Here is a 15967-nt window from a genome sequence, read left to right as displayed (position 1 = left end):
ACAGTGACTGCACCAGCAGAATAGTGAGTGCAGCTCTGGAGTATAATACAGGATGTAACTCAGGATCAGTAATGTAATGTATTATACACAGTGACTGCACCAGCAGAATAGTGAGTGCAGCTCTGGAGTATAATACATGATGTAACTCAGGATCAGTAATGTAATGTATGTACACAGTGACTTCACCAGCAGAATAGTGAGTGCAGCCCTGGAGTATAATACAGGATGTAACTCAGGATCAGTAATGTAATGTATGTACACAGTGACTGCACCAGCAGAATAGTGAGTGCAGCTCTGGAGTATAATACAGGATGTAACTCAGGATCAGTAATGTAATGTATGTACACAGTGACTGCACCAGCAGAATAGTGAGTGCAGCTCTGGAGTATAATACAGGAGGTAAATCAGGATCAGTAATGTATGTACACAGTGACTGCACCAGCAGAATAGTGAGCGCAGCTCTGGAGTATAATACAGGATGTAACTCAGGATCAGTAATGTAATGTATGTACACAGTGACTGCACCAGCAGAATAGTGAGTGCAGCTCTGGAGTATAATACAGGATGTAACTCAGGATCAGTAATGTAATGTATGTACACAGTGACTGCACCAGCAGAATAGTGAGCGCAGATCTGGAGTATAATACAGGAGGTAACTCAGGATCAGTAATGTAATGTATGTACACAGTGACTGCACCAGCAGAATAGTGAGTGCAGCTCTGGGGTATAATACAGGATGTAACTCAGGATCAGTAATGTAATGTATGTACACAGTGACTGCACCAGCAGAATAGTGAGTGCAGCTCTGGAGTATAATACAGGATGTAACTCAGGATCAGTAATGTAATGTATGTACACAGTGACTCCACCAGCAGAATAGTGAGTGCAGCTCTGGAGTATAATACAGGAGGTAACTCAGGATCAGTAATGTAATGTATGTACACAGTGACTCCACCAGCAGAATAGTGAGTGCAGCTCTGGAGTATAATACAGGAGGTAACTCAGGATCAGTAATGTAATGTATGTACACAGTGACTGCACCAGCAGAATAGTGAGTGCAGCTCTGGAGTATAATACAGGATGTAACTCAGGATCAGTAATGTAATGTATGTACACAGTGACTGCACCAGCAGAATAGTGAGTGCAGCTCTGGGGTATAATACAGGATGTAACTCAGGATCAGTAATGTAATGTATGTACACAGTGACTGCACCAGCAGAATAGTGAGTGCAGCTCTGGAGTATAATACAGGATGTAACTCAGGATCAGTAATGTAATGTCCGTACACAGTGACTGCACCTGCAGAATAGTGAGTGCAGCTCTGGAGTATAATACAGGATGTAACTCAGGATCAGTAATGTAATGTATGTACACAGTGACTGCACCAGCAGAATAGTGAGTACAGCTCTGGAGTATAATACAGGAGGTAACTCAGGATCAGTAATGTATGTACACAGTGACTGCACCAGCAGAATAGTGAGTGCAGCTCTAGAGTCACCCATTTTTATACATCTTGAATCTTCATCAGTGGAGAGAATAATTAGTGGATGGACATTGTGTTTCCTGCACAGATTGAATAACACTTGTGCGCTTATTTTTGGCTTGTCTGCTTCTTTAAGACTTGGTGTTCGGCGCTGCTCTTTATTCAGAAGAGTTTTTTTTTTCCTTTTTTTTTTTTTTTAAGCAAAAGTTTCTCCGTTTGATGTTGAGGCATTAAAACTTCATCTAACAGATTCCCGGGAAACTGAGTCGGCGGCTAATGAAGCAAAAATGACATTTAAATGTATTGTACGCGGCTCCCGGTGACGGCGATGAGATGCTCCGCTGTAATCAGAAAACAGATACAACTCTGCCATAAAGTGACTATTACAAGCCATTCAGTCTCATCACATCGCAGCCGATGCTCTGAGACCTGCAGCTCATCCGCAGACAGATACATCAAGAGCCCAAAGGAGCTTCGTCTGCGCGTCACATCCACGTCTACAAGCCGTTCGCCTGAAAAATTAAAAACTCATCCCAAGAGAGAAGAAATTTCCCATCACGCACTCACTGACAGGATCCAATATCTGCAAACAACAAAGCAGCGATGCAGACGCTTCACTTATCTGCACTGATCTCCTGCAACAGCATCCTACTCCAGTCACATCCAAAGCTGCAGAAAACTTTCCTGGGGCCCTGTAATTCCGTGCCCACTGCTGCACGAGTCTGTCCTAACTTGCTACAATGAGATTTGCAGAATTCCATTAGTCTGGAGTGTTACCCACCTGGTCAATGAAGATTTTCTTGTGCTCCACGTTGGGCTTTGCAAGTAGCCCAGCATGCTCCCATGGGCGTCCCCACCGCGGCTTCTAGGGCATCCCCCCCCCCCCTTTGTCTCGCCCGCAGCTTCTAGGGCGTCACCCCCCCCGCCCCGTCTCGCCCGTGGCTTCCAAGGCGTCCTCCTCCCCTCCGTCCCGCCTGCTGCTTACAGGTCGTCCTCCTCCCCTCCGTCCCGCTTGCGGCTTCCTGGGTGTCCCCCCTCCTCCCCGCGACTTCCAGGGTGTCCCCCCTCCCCCTGTCCAGCCCGTGGCTTTAAGGCCTCTGCCCCCCACCGTCCGCGGCTTCCTGGGTGTCCCCCCTCCTCCCCGCGACTTCCAGGGTGTCCCCCCCCTCCCCCTGTCCAGCATGCGGCTTTAAGGCCTCTGCCCCCCACCGTCCGCGGCTTCCTGGGTGTCCCCCCTCCTCCCCGCGACTTCCAGGGTGTCCCCCCCCCCCCTGTCCAGCATGCGGCTTTAAGGCCTCTGCCCCCCACCGTCCGCGGCTTCCTGGGTGTCCCCCCTCCTCCCCGCGACTTCCAGGGTGTCCCCCCTCCCCCTGTCCAGCATGCGGCTTTAAGGCCTCTGCCCCCCACCGTCCGCGGCTTCCTGGGTGTCCCCCCTCCTCCCCGCGACTTCCAGGGTGTCCCCCCTCCCCCTGTCCAGCATGCGGCTTTAAGGCCTCTGCCCCCCACCGTCCGCGGCTTCCTGGGCGTCCCCCCTCCCCCCCTGCGACTTCCAGGGTGTCCCCCCTCCCCCTGTCCAGCACGCGGCTTTAAGGCCTCTGCCCCCCACCGTCCGCGGCTTCCTGGCCAGCCCCCCCCCTCGTCTCGCCCGCGGCTTCCAGGATCCCTTTAAGACTTTTGGTTTGCTCTCAGTAACTTGGCTACCCGTGTCCTGCGTGCCTCACCTGTCTGCTGCACAGATGTAAGTGTGCTCACGAGGACCTTGGGCTTAGAGGGTCCACCTCACCTACTGTGCCCGCTTTCTATAACATGAAGGGTCACAAAGGACAAGTGAGGGTTTGATACAATCGTATCCGGCCCGGACAATCCTCTGTGAGCCAAACACAATCTCTTGTGCATCACCACTTTGCTACAATGTATCACGTACAAGTGTAAAGGAGCTGACCTGCCAATCTAGAGGTAATACTACAAATCCCAGCATGCCCTTATGGATTGTCAGCGCATGCACAGCTGGAATATGCCTGTAATAGAGGCTGTTCTGCACTGCAGCAAACCCGCAGCTGTGAGAAGTACCAGGTCGTACTCACTGATAACAAGCAGAACAATTTATTTGACAAAGCCTTTGATGTCCCTTTTTTTACTGGCAGTCCTATGTAAAGCGGCAGCCAACCCTGACTCAACTACGGAATGAAGAACTAGGCTCTGCTGCAACTGCGCCTTGTACTATCGGAAGAGAAGGGCCCGTGGGACGAAATTTCCATCGAAAGTGACAGAGGCGCTCGGCGTCCCAGAGTGAGGTGTGAGCGGAATGAGTTACGACGGCGGTGATGTGACTGGCTACGTGTACATCCATCAGCGCTGACATCCTAATACGCGGGAAGGTGGCGGGGACGCGATGATTAACTCGTCAGCCGCGCTCCGCGCTCAGCTCTCATCAGCCTTCATTGCTTAATTATGATGCTTAATATCTGTGAGATGAATGCGCTTCCATCACGCGGCCGTCATCGACAGCAACCGACAGCTCCGTTCACTTTACAGGGAGGAGAACGTGACAGCGAGATGGTGTCAGCCGTGGTGGTTACCCCATAATAAGGGCAGGGCCGTGAAGGGGCACATGGCTGCAGGATATCAGCATTCTCCCCGATTGATGGGACTCTGACCTCCATGGGCTTTGACCCGGAACCCACAACAAAAATAATTGTGCCTTTGGTTGGAAAAAGTTTTCTAATTATGATCTTACCTTTTTTATGGTGTAGGGGGGGTTCCAAACTTCCAACTATTCTAACCTTTAAATTAGCATCGAGGCCATGAGCCAATGTGACCCCCGCTGGCAAATAGTTGCCTGCTGCATGAGCCTGGGATCATGGAGGCCGCATCATTGCACTTATCAATGGGTATAAATATTGGAGAGGTATTATATACAGTACTATTTAGGGGCATCAATCTCAAGATAGGATGCCGGACCCCCACCAATCCGATGCTAATGATGTGTTCTAGGCAGGGGTGGGTAATTAATTTTTTCCGAGGGGCTACATGACAGACCCTGACTGTTGCGGAGGCCGAACCAATAGGCTGAAATTAATTCTGCTCAATATTATTAACATTATTCATTATAATTATTTATATTAATTGTAACACTTAATATTGAGCACAATTAATACGCTGACATCCCCCTATATACCGCATGAGCCCGCACACAGCCTCCTGTATACACCGTGTGAACCCCACATAGCCTCGCTACATACCGCATGTGCCCCCCCACATAGCCTCGCTACATACCGCATGTGCCCCCCACATAGCCTCGCTACATACCGCATGTGCCCCCCACATAGCCTCGCTACATACAGTATGTGCCCCCCCACATAGCCTCGCTACATACCGCATGTGCCCCCCCACATAGCCTCGCTACATACCGCATGTGCCCCCCCACATAGCCTCGCTACATACCGCATGTGCCCCCCACATAGCCTCGCTACATACAGTATGTGCCCCCCCACATAGCCTCGCTACATACCGCATGTGCCCCCCCACATAGCCTCGCTACATACCGCATGTGCCCCCCCACATAGCCTCGCTACATACCGCATGTGCCCCCCCACATAGCCTCGCTACATACCGCATGTGCCCCCCCACATAGCCTCGCTACATACCGCATGTGCCCCCCCACATAGCCTCGCTACATACCGCATGTGCCCCCCCACACAGCCTCGCTACATACCGCATGTGCCCCCCCACATAGCCTCGCTACATACCGCATGTGCCCCCCCACATAGCCTCGCTACATACCGCATGTGCCCCCCACACAGCCTCGCTACATACAGTATGTGCCCCCCACACAGCCTCGCTACATACAGTATGTGCCCCCCACACAGCCTCGCTACATACAGTATGTGCCCCCCACACAGCCTCGCTACATACAGTATGTGCCCCCCACACAGCCTCGCTACATACAGTATGTGCCCCCCACATAGCCTCGCTACATACAGTATGTGCCCCCCACATAGCCTCGCTACATACAGTATGTGCCCCCCACATAGCCTCGCTACATACAGTATGTGCCCCCCCACACAGCCTCGCTACATACAGTATGTGCCCCCCACACAGCCTCGCTACATACAGTATGTGCCCCCCACACAGCCTCGCTACATACAGTATGTGCCCCCCACACAGCCTCGCTACATACAGTATGTGCCCCCCACACAGCCTCGCTACATACAGTATGTGCCCCCCACATAGTCTCGCTACATACAGTATGTGCCCCCCACATAGCCTCGCTACATACAGTATGTGCCCCCCACATAGCCTCGCTACATACAGTATGTGCCCCCCCACATAGCCTCGCTACATACAGTATGTGCCCCCCACACAGCCTCGCTACATACAGTATGTGCCCCCCACACAGCCTCGCTACATACAGTATGTGCCCCCCACACAGCCTCGCTACATACAGTATGTGCCCCCCACACAGCCTCGCTACATACAGTATGTGCCCCCCACACAGCCTCGCTACATACAGTATGTGCCCCCCCACATAGCCTCGCTACATACAGTATGTGCCCCCCCACATAGCCTCGCTACATACAGTATGTGCCCCCCACACAGCCTCGCTACATACAGTATGTGCCCCCCCACATAGCCTCGCTACATACAGTATGTGCCCCCCACACAGCCTCGCTACATACAGTATGTGCCCCCCACACAGCCTCGCTACATACAGTATGTGCCCCCCACACAGCCTTGCTACATACAGTATGTGCCCCCCACATAGCCTCGCTACATACAGTATGTGCCCCCAACACAGCCTCGCTACATACAGTATGTGCCCCCCACACAGCATGTGCCCCCCACACAGCCTCGCTACATACAGTATGTGCCCCCCACACAGCCTCGCTACATACAGTATGTGCCCCCCACACAGCATGTGCCCCCCACACAGCCTCGCTACATACAGTATGTGCCCCCCACACAGCCTCGCTACATACAGTATGTGCCCCCCACACAGCATGTGCCCCCCACACAGCCTCGCTACATACAGTATGTGCCCCCCACACAGCCTCGCTACATACAGTATGTGCCCCCCACACAGCCTCGCTACATACAGTATGTGCCCCCCACACAGCCTCGCTACATACAGTATGTGCCCCACACACAGCCTCGCTACATACAGTATGTGCCCCCCACACAGCCTCGCTACATACAGTATGTGCCCCCCACATAGCCTCGCTACATACAGTATGTGCCCCACACACAGCCTCGCTACATACAGTATGTGCCCCCCACATAGCCTCGCTACATACAGTATGTGCCCCACACACAGCCTCGCTACATACAGTATGTGCCCCCCACATAGCCTCGCTACATACAGTATGTGCCCCACACATAGCCTCGCTACATACAGTATGTGCCCCCCCACATAGCCTCGCTACATACAGTATGTGCCCCCCACATAGCCTCGCTACATACAGTATGTGCCCCACACATAGCCTCGCTACATACAGTATGTGCCCCCCACATAGCCTCGCTACATACAGTATGTGCCCCCCCACATAGCCTCGCTACATACAGTATGTGCCCCCCACACAGCCTCGCTACATACCGCATGTGGCCCCCACATAGCCTCGCTACATACAGTATGTGCCCCCCCACATAGCCTCGCTATATACAGTGAGCCCCACATAGCCTCCATATATACAGTGTGAGCCCCACATAGCCTCCTTATATACAGTATAAGCCCCACATAGCCTCCTTATATATAGTATAAGCCCCACATAGCCTCCTTATATACAGTATAAGCCCCACATAGCCTCCATATATACAGTGTGAGCCCCACATAGCCTCCATATATACAGTGTGAGCCCCACATAGCCTCCTTATATACAGTATAAGCCCCACATAGCCTCCTTATATACAGTGTGAGCCCCACATAGCCTCTTTATATACAGTATAAGCCCCAAATAGCCTCCATATATACAGTATAAGCCCCACATAGCCTCCTTATATATAGTATAAGCCCCACATAGCCTCCATATATACAGTGTGAGCCCCACATAGCCTCCTTATATAGTGTGAGCCCCACATAGCCTCCATATATACAGTGTGAGCCCCACATAGCCTCCATATATACAGTGTGAGCCCCACATAGCCTCCATATATACAGTATAAGCCCCACATAGCCTCCTTATATACAGTATAAGCCCCACATAGCCTCCATATATACAGTGTGAGCCCCACATAGCCTCCATATATACAGTGTGAGCCCCACATAGCCTCCTTATATACAGTATAAGCCCCACATAGCCTCCTTATATATAGTATAAGCCCCACATAGCCTCCATATATACAGTGTGAGCCCCACATAGCCTCCTTATATACAGTATAAGCCCCACATAGCCTCCATATATACAGTGTGAGCCCCACATAGCCTCCTTACATACAGTATGAGCCCCACAAAGCCTCCAAATATAGTGTGAGCACCACTTAGCCTCCATATATACAGTGTGAGCACCACATAGCCTCCTTATATACAGTATAAGCCCCACATAGCCTCCATATATACAGTGTGAGCACCACATAGCCTCCATATATACAGTGTGAGCCCCACATAGCCTCCTTACATACAGTATGAGCCCCACAAAGCCTCCAAATATAGTGTGAGCACCACTTAGCCTCCATATATACAGTGTGAGCACCACATAGCCTCCTTATATACAGTATAAGCCCCACATAGCCTCCATATATACAGTGTGAGCACCACATAGCCTCCTTATATACAGTATAAGCCCCACATAGCCTCCTATATACATAGAAATATCCCATTCACAATGGAAAAAAAAAACACCACCACATACTCAACTCACTCACCTCACTCCCGTTCCCCCAGCCCTCTGCTCCAGTCTCTGAAGCACTGACTCTCCGCACATCAGACGTGATGAAATGACGTCATTATGTCTGCTGTCTCACACGCTGATTGGTGGAAGATGGAGACAGAGACCCCGTCCTCCACCAATGTATTCACAGCTGTCAGCATCCTGAAGATGTGGCTCGCGGTTACAGCGGACGGCGTGGCGCGTCCCGCGGGCCACTGCGTCATCCCTTCAGCTGTCTCGGTCCGCGGGCCGGACTTGAACAGCCAGAGGTCCGCAGTTTGCCCAGGTCTGGTCCTAGGGATAGGTCATCGTTATCACACTTCTGGAAAATCCCTTTAAGGACACGAGTGGTAAATTAAATTCCCAACGTCACATGGCGGCATAGGCCGAGGAGCCACCGAGTCTCATTATTGAGTTCAGCTTCCCCTTTAATTTGCGGATGATAGGAGTGATGCTGCGCCCAGGACACAATAATAAAGCTAAAAACAAATGAAATAAAGCAGAACCCGACTGTCCTCGAGCCGCTCGCTCAGCCTTCATCTCCTCATTACCCGGATCTGCTAATCCAATCTATTTATACAGAGCGGCCATAAAGCTCGCCATAAGGAATAATAGGCAAATTAAATGGGGCCGCGACTTAATTAGTTCATCAATGTGAAGAAATAATGAAACACGCCGAGCGCAGATACCTTGAGTGTAACTCTGTGCTGCCGTTGTTGTATTTGCTGCCTCGCTCCCAGATCCCAAAGTCTGGCACCCGGTACGCTCGCTCCACGCAGAAGACCAGGTTCTGGATGAAGGACACCTGGAACAAGAGCAGGAGAGTCAGGAGCATCAGGACTGGGGGGATTGTGAGGACCTAAGGGGGAAGGGGGGGGATATTTGTGAGGACCTGGGGGAGGGGAGGAATTGCAAAGATGGGGGGGGGGGGGGATTGTAAAGATGGGGGGGTGGGGAATGTAAGGAATGGAGGAGATTGTAGGGATCGGGGGTGGGGGAGGTTGTAAGTAGGGATCGGGGGTGGGGGAGGTTGTAAGTAGGGATCGGGGGTGGAGTGGGTTGTAAGGATGGGGGGGGGGGGAGGGACTGGAAGGGTCCGGGGAGTGACTGGAAGGGTCCGGGATCATTACACCAGCTAAGACATTACATAAAAGAAAGAAAAGCTGCAGAAAGAACATGAGGCCAAGAAGGGAGGTGATGAGCATGAAAAGAGGGGAGAGGTAAAGGGCTAGGAAACTGGGAGATGATGGGCCAGCAGCACAGCGCGGATAGGGCAGGTGGGCTTACTGTAACAGAGCAGACAAGGTGAAACTGGGCATCAGGGATCGAGCAGGCCGACAATTACAGGGGAGCCTGGGCATAAACGATAATCGATGGTGCCAAGACCCCAAAAAGACACAGGGCCCAGGGGCCAAGACTCCAAAAAGACACAGGGGCCAAGACTCCAAAAAGACACAGGGGCCAAGACTCCAAAAAGACACAGGGGCCAAGACTCCAAAAAGACACAGGGGGCACAGGGGCCAAGAACCCAAAAACACACAGGGGGCACAGGGGCCAAGAGCCCGAAAACACACAGGAGGCACAAGGGCCAAGAGCCCTAAAGACACAGGGGGCACAGGGGCCAAGAGCCCTAAAGACACAGGAGGCACAGGGGCCAAGAGCCCAAAAACACAGAGGGGGCACAGGGGCCAAGAGCCCAAAAACACAGAGGGGGCACAGGGGCCAAGAGCCCAAAAACACAGAGGGGGCACAGGGGCCAAGAGCCCGAAAACTCACAGGAGGCACAAGGGCCAAGAGCCCTAAAGACACAGGGGGCACAGGGGCCAAGAGCCCTAAAGACACAGGGGGCACAGGGGCCAAGAGCCCTAAAGACACAGGAGGCACAGGGGTCAAGAGCCCAAAAACACAGAGGGGGCACAGGGGCCAAGAGCCCAAAAACACAGAGAGGGCACAGGGGCCAAGAGCCCAAAAACACACAGGGGGCACAGGGACCAAGAACCCAAAAACACACAGGAGGCACAGGGGCCAAGAGCCCAAAAACACACAGGAGGCACAGGGGCCAAGAGCCCAAAAACACAGAGGGTGCACAGGGGCCAAGAGCCCTAAAGACACAGAGGGGGCACAGGGGCCAAGAACCCAAAAACACACAGGAGGCACAGGGGCCAAGAGCCCAAAAACACACAGGAGGCACAAGGGCCAAGAGCCCAAAAGACACAGTCACATGAGGGGAAAAAAAACAAACTGAAATTAGAAATCAAGTAAGAAAAAAAAAAACGGTTGCAAATATATCAAGTGCAGCTCTATATACCAAGGCACACAGGACGCCGCGTCATCATCAGTATTATATACGTGGGTACCCGGATCCGCAGCGTCTCCCCACAACCTCCGCGGTCTAAACTCCATAATGTCATTCAATTAACACTGCAACCAGGTGATCAGTCACACTGACACGAGAACCGCAGCTGTGAGACCTCAGGACTGGCAGACTGCGAGCACAAGACTGAAGATGGAGAGGATCACAAGAAAGGAAAATGGAAGATACAAGTATTGAAAGACAAAGTGGAGGACAAAGTAGAGCATGATTGAGAAATCAAAGGGCGAACGTGCAGGAGAGCGGGATGAAAGGAGGACGGCGGAAATCTTCATCCTCCGGATATCAGAACATCAGCTCTGGATAATTAAGGGAAGAAGAAAGTGATCAAAGAAGCAGAATCTGATGGAACCTGCAGAGAGCGGAAAACTACAGCGGCCTCGTAACGCTCACAACTACAACTCTGCTGCATGAGAAGTCACCGAGCCGATGGGGGGAGACGAAAACTGCGGGAGGGGGTGGGGGGCAGAGTCACCGATATATAGCAGGACAGTCACTGCAAGGGGGCACCAGACAGCGCAGCACGGACCCGAGCATCACGGACGTGTAAAGAGCTCCACAAGCAGAATAGTGAGTGCAGCTCTGGGGTATAATACAGGAGGTAACTCAGGATCAGTAATGTAATGTATGTACACAGTGACTGCACCAGCAGAATAGTGAGGGCAGCTCCGGAGTATAATACAGGATGTAACTCAGGATCAGTAATGTAATGTATGTACACAGTGACTGCACCAGCAGAATAGTGAGTGCAGCTTTGGAGTATAATAAACGATGTAACTCAGGATCAGTAATGTAATGTATGTACACAGTGACTGCACCAGCAGAATAGTGAGTGCAGCTCTGGAGTATAATACAGGATGTAACTCAGGATCAGCAATGTAATGTATGTACACAGTGACTGCACCAGCAGAATAGTGAGTGCAGCTCTGGAGTATAATACAGGATGTAACTCAGGATCAGTAATGTAATGTATGTACACAGTGACTGCACCAGCAGAATAGTGAGTGCAGCTCTGGAGTATAATACAGCATGTAACTCAGGATCAGTAATGTAATGTATGTACACAGTGACTGCACCAGCAGAATAGTGAGTGCAGCTCTGGAGTATAATACAGGAGGTAACTCAGGATCAGTAATGTAATGTATGTACACAGTGACTGCACCAGCAGAATAGTGAGTGCAGCTCTGGAGTATAATACAGGATGTAAATCAGGATTAGTAATGTAATGTATGTACACAGTGACTGCACCAGCAGAATAGTGAGTGCAGCTCTGGAGTATAATGCAGGATGTAACTCAGGATCAGTAATGTAATGTATGTACACAGTGACTGCACCAGCAGAATAGTGAGTGCAGCTCTGGAGTATAATACAGGATGTAACTCAGGATCAGTAATGTAATGTATATACACAGTGACGGCACCAGCAGAATAGTGAGTGCAGCTCTGGAGTATAATACAGGATGTAACTCAGGATCAGTAATGTATGTACACAGTGACTGCACCAGCAGAATAGTGAGTGCAGCTCTGGAGTATAATACAGGATGTAACTCAGGATCAGTAATGTAATGTATACACACAGTGACGGCACCAGCAGAATAGTGAGTGCAGCTCTGGAGTATAATACAGGATGTAACTCAGGATCAGTAATGTATGTACACAGTGACTGCACCAGCAGAATAGTGAGTGCAGCTCTGGAGTATAATACAGGATGTAACTCAGGATCAGTAATGTATGTACACAGTGACTGCACCAGCAGAATAGTGAGTGCAGCTCTGGAGTATAATACAGGATGTAACTCAGGATCAGTAATGTAATGTATGTACACAGTGACTGCACCAGCAGAATAGTGAGTGCAGCTCTGGGGTATAATACAGGATGTAACTCAGGATCAGTAATGTAATGCATGTCCACAGATGTGTGTGGTATTGAAGCTTAGTTCCCATTTATATCTTTGGGGATGAAGTGCAATACCAGAAACAACCTAAAAACAAGAAAAACGCTGTTTTTGGAGGAGAAAAAATATATAAAAAGAGCACACCTTTGTTTGGATTCTGTACAGGATTATTAATCCTTCTCTAAGAGAATAATTCCCAGAGGAAACGTCAGCTGGATAGGACGGCACAGTCGCCTCGGAGCGCCCTAGATTTCATTGGCACAACGGGGATATAAAAGTCATGTAAATATTGGAAGATTCATTATCTCCAATAAGGGATGTACAAGCCACGGCGGTCGGTGGGCTGTGCATGGAGGGGAGGACGGAGCGCGATTCTAATAATTGACGGCGAGCGCCGTAGTGAAAGGAGCTGTTTATAAGTCAGAGCCGCCGTCGCTCCGCACATAATCAGCTCACGCCTCAGTCCTGCAGTCAGAATACGGATTTAGGAACTAGACGGAGATGCAGTTGCTTGTGAACGATAAGGTGAAGGAAGCCGGGGCCAATCTCCGGGTAATAGCCTGTCTGCCGGCGACGCCGAGGAAATACATTACTAAACGTATGAGAAGAGAAGCCCAGACGGAAAATGAAATTGTAATCGCTACTCAATAAAAAAATACAAAAACAAATAGGATTTCTCTTCTCCAAGTCGGAGGACGTAGAAGATTATGCTGAAATGGGGAAACAGAGAGGACAGCATTATTATTAGTAAGACAGTCAGCACTGACGGGGGAGGAGTGTAAGGGGGCGCACTGAGACCCGGGGGTAAAAACCAGAAGCAGGAGCTGTGCTGAGGGTACAGTGTGCGTGCTTATTGAAGAGAGTGAATGGTTACTGCTCTCCACGCACACAGTCCCGGCGTGGGGAGCAGTGACTATTCCGGCACAGCACTTCACTGTGTGAGGGCGCACGGCAGGGATGCCACGCGCGACTCACACAGTGAGAGTGTCGGCAGCAGAGAGGGACGCAGTGCTGGAGGAGAGAGGAGATGAGAATGATTGTTTATTTTTTTTGTGGGCAGCGTGATTGGGATCAGAGGGTGCCAAGCATACCAGGATGAGGGGTGCCAAGCATACCAGGAAGAGAGATGATAGGTGCCACGCATACCAGGATGGGGGAATCAAGGGGTGCCACGCATACCAGGATCAGGGGGTGCCACGCATACCAGGATCAGGGGGTTCCATGCATACCAGGATGGGGGAATCAAGGGGTGACAAGCATACCAGGATGGGGGAATCAAGGGGTGCTATGCATACCAGGATGGGGGAATCAAGGGGTGCCATGCATACCAGGATCAAGGGGTACCATGCATACCAGGATCAAGGGGTGCCATGCATACCAGGATCAAGGGGTGCCATGCATACCAGGATCAAGGGGTGCCATGCATACCAGGATCAAGGGGTGCCATGCATACCAGGATCAAGGGGTGCCATGCATACCAGGATCAAGGGGTGCCATGCATGCCAGGATGGGGATGAGGGCCAAATAAGGAAGGAGGATATTAACAGAATTGGGGGACATTACCCCAATACCAGTGTCAGCAGCAGACCCCCTCCCCCATAACAGTGCATCATGACCACATTTTTAACTTAAATTTTTTTTTCTATTTTCCTCCTCTAAAACCTAGGTGCGTCTTATAGTGCGAAAAATACGATATACAATTATATATCAGTGCTGATGCGTTTCGCTCAGAGCTTAGTCTAGTAGTACACAATTATATTAGTGGTCAACGCGTTCTCGCTCACAGAGCTTGGTCTAGAACCATACAATTATATTAGCAGGAATGGCCAGGTACGAGGTTTTCATTTACTTCCAGCAAGCAGAGATATTTAAAAAAAAAAAAAGAAATAAAAATGGTGAGGACGTGAACCACTAAGTATATTAGAAAGTTGTCATTTTTAATTTATCTAGAGATTCATATAAAACTGGAAAAATCCTGTAAGAGAACTGGGTGACAACTGTGAGATCCGGGGGTTGTCGCTCACATTCCCCCAAAATACCCAGGTAAGGACGCCCCCGGCCCCCCGATCACTGGCGATGTCTCAGCCGGATCTATGTAGGCCACCGCTGAAGGTGAAGCGCAGACTTGTCGGCTCCGCGAACATCACGAGGACGAGGCTTTAAAAATTAAATTCCTGCGTCACCATGGCGACGACTTGTTACATTTCCCATATAGAACATCACATTGGAATGTAGAACAAACCCCCCCAAAACGGCAAAACTGGGAAAAGCGTTCATGTGGGAGCGAAGCCGGGCGTCACGTGTCCCCCCAGAATAACCCCCATGTAATATTGATAATACAAGACAAAGCTTCCTGCCGCCGCACGGGAATCCCGCCGTTTGTAACTTAATTGCCCATTGACATAACTCTCAGATAAATTAGTAAGAACGGATGAGGAGGAGACGGGAAAACATCTCAATCATTTATGGGATAAATAAACTTTGCATTAAAAAGATATATATTTTTTTCTTCTCTATTCACAGTCAAAGCTGCATTCAGAGGTTTTGGTAGCAACCAGAGATCAAGGAATAATGGGAGGTAAAAAAAATAAATAAATAAATAAATAACAGGAGGCATGGAGTAAATTCATGAGTCAGTGTGTAGTGGCAGAATCGTGAACGCAGCTCCGGATAATCAGATAGGATACATTGAAACAGGTCGGAATAATATTTTACAGCACAAGGTTGTGAATGCAGCTCTGGATGTGACTGGAGGATAAGATAAGGTGCAATGCAACCAGACTGTATATTTACTTAAGGTCAATGGTTTGCAATCTACGTCTCCACAGTGGTTCTGACGCTACAACTCCCAGCGTTTTGGGTGCAGCTCCGGATGTGACTGGAGGAAGAGGTAAGATCTGACTGAACCTATAGGGCCCGATTCATCATGCGATGAGCAGTCACATGATGAATCATATTCACTGCTGTTTTTATTGGGTAAATTCTTCAAATTGATGCATAGGTGTTTATTAAATTTGCACAAAAATTATTTTTCTTTTCTAAAAAGGCATAAAATAGGCAAAAAAATAAAATAAAAATAAAGTTACACTTTCTCTTAAAAAAAAAAAAAAAAGTTGAAAGCAAAACTTATAATTTCCGGTGAATGAGAAAAGTAAAAAAAAAATTAATAAAAATAAAATACAAGTACAAAAAAATAATAATAATAAAAATAATAATAATAAAATGTATATTAATAGTGAAAAAAAAATAAAATAAATAATACTAATTATATATTATTCATAATAGAGAAAAAGAAAAAAGGTGATCACATATGAAATAGTGAAATAGACCTAAAAAAAGGCAAATAATAAAGAATTT

At 49.5% G+C, this 15967-nt stretch overlaps 1 protein-coding gene across 3 annotated transcripts in view; it reads right to left on the bottom strand.

Annotated features, from left to right (window-relative positions):
- Positions 1–15967, bottom strand: part of PHKB (phosphorylase kinase regulatory subunit beta) — a 103938-nt gene that overhangs the window by 43179 nt on the left and 44792 nt on the right. For all 3 annotated transcript variants that reach the window (XM_073659675.1, XM_073659674.1, XM_073659676.1), the window contains one exon: positions 9036–9151. In XM_073659675.1, coding sequence (XP_073515776.1) covers positions 9036–9151 — 116 coding nt within the window. The remainder of the gene's footprint in view (positions 1–9035; positions 9152–15967) is intronic.

Source organism: Phyllobates terribilis, unplaced genomic scaffold (genome assembly GCF_046119375.1).
Source record: "Phyllobates terribilis strain yellow unplaced genomic scaffold, ASM4611937v1 Scaffold_14__1_contigs__length_39327217, whole genome shotgun sequence".
Classification (NCBI taxonomy): Eukaryota; Metazoa; Chordata; class Amphibia; order Anura; family Dendrobatidae; genus Phyllobates; species Phyllobates terribilis.
This window is presented reverse-complemented; position numbering and strand designations above follow the sequence as displayed.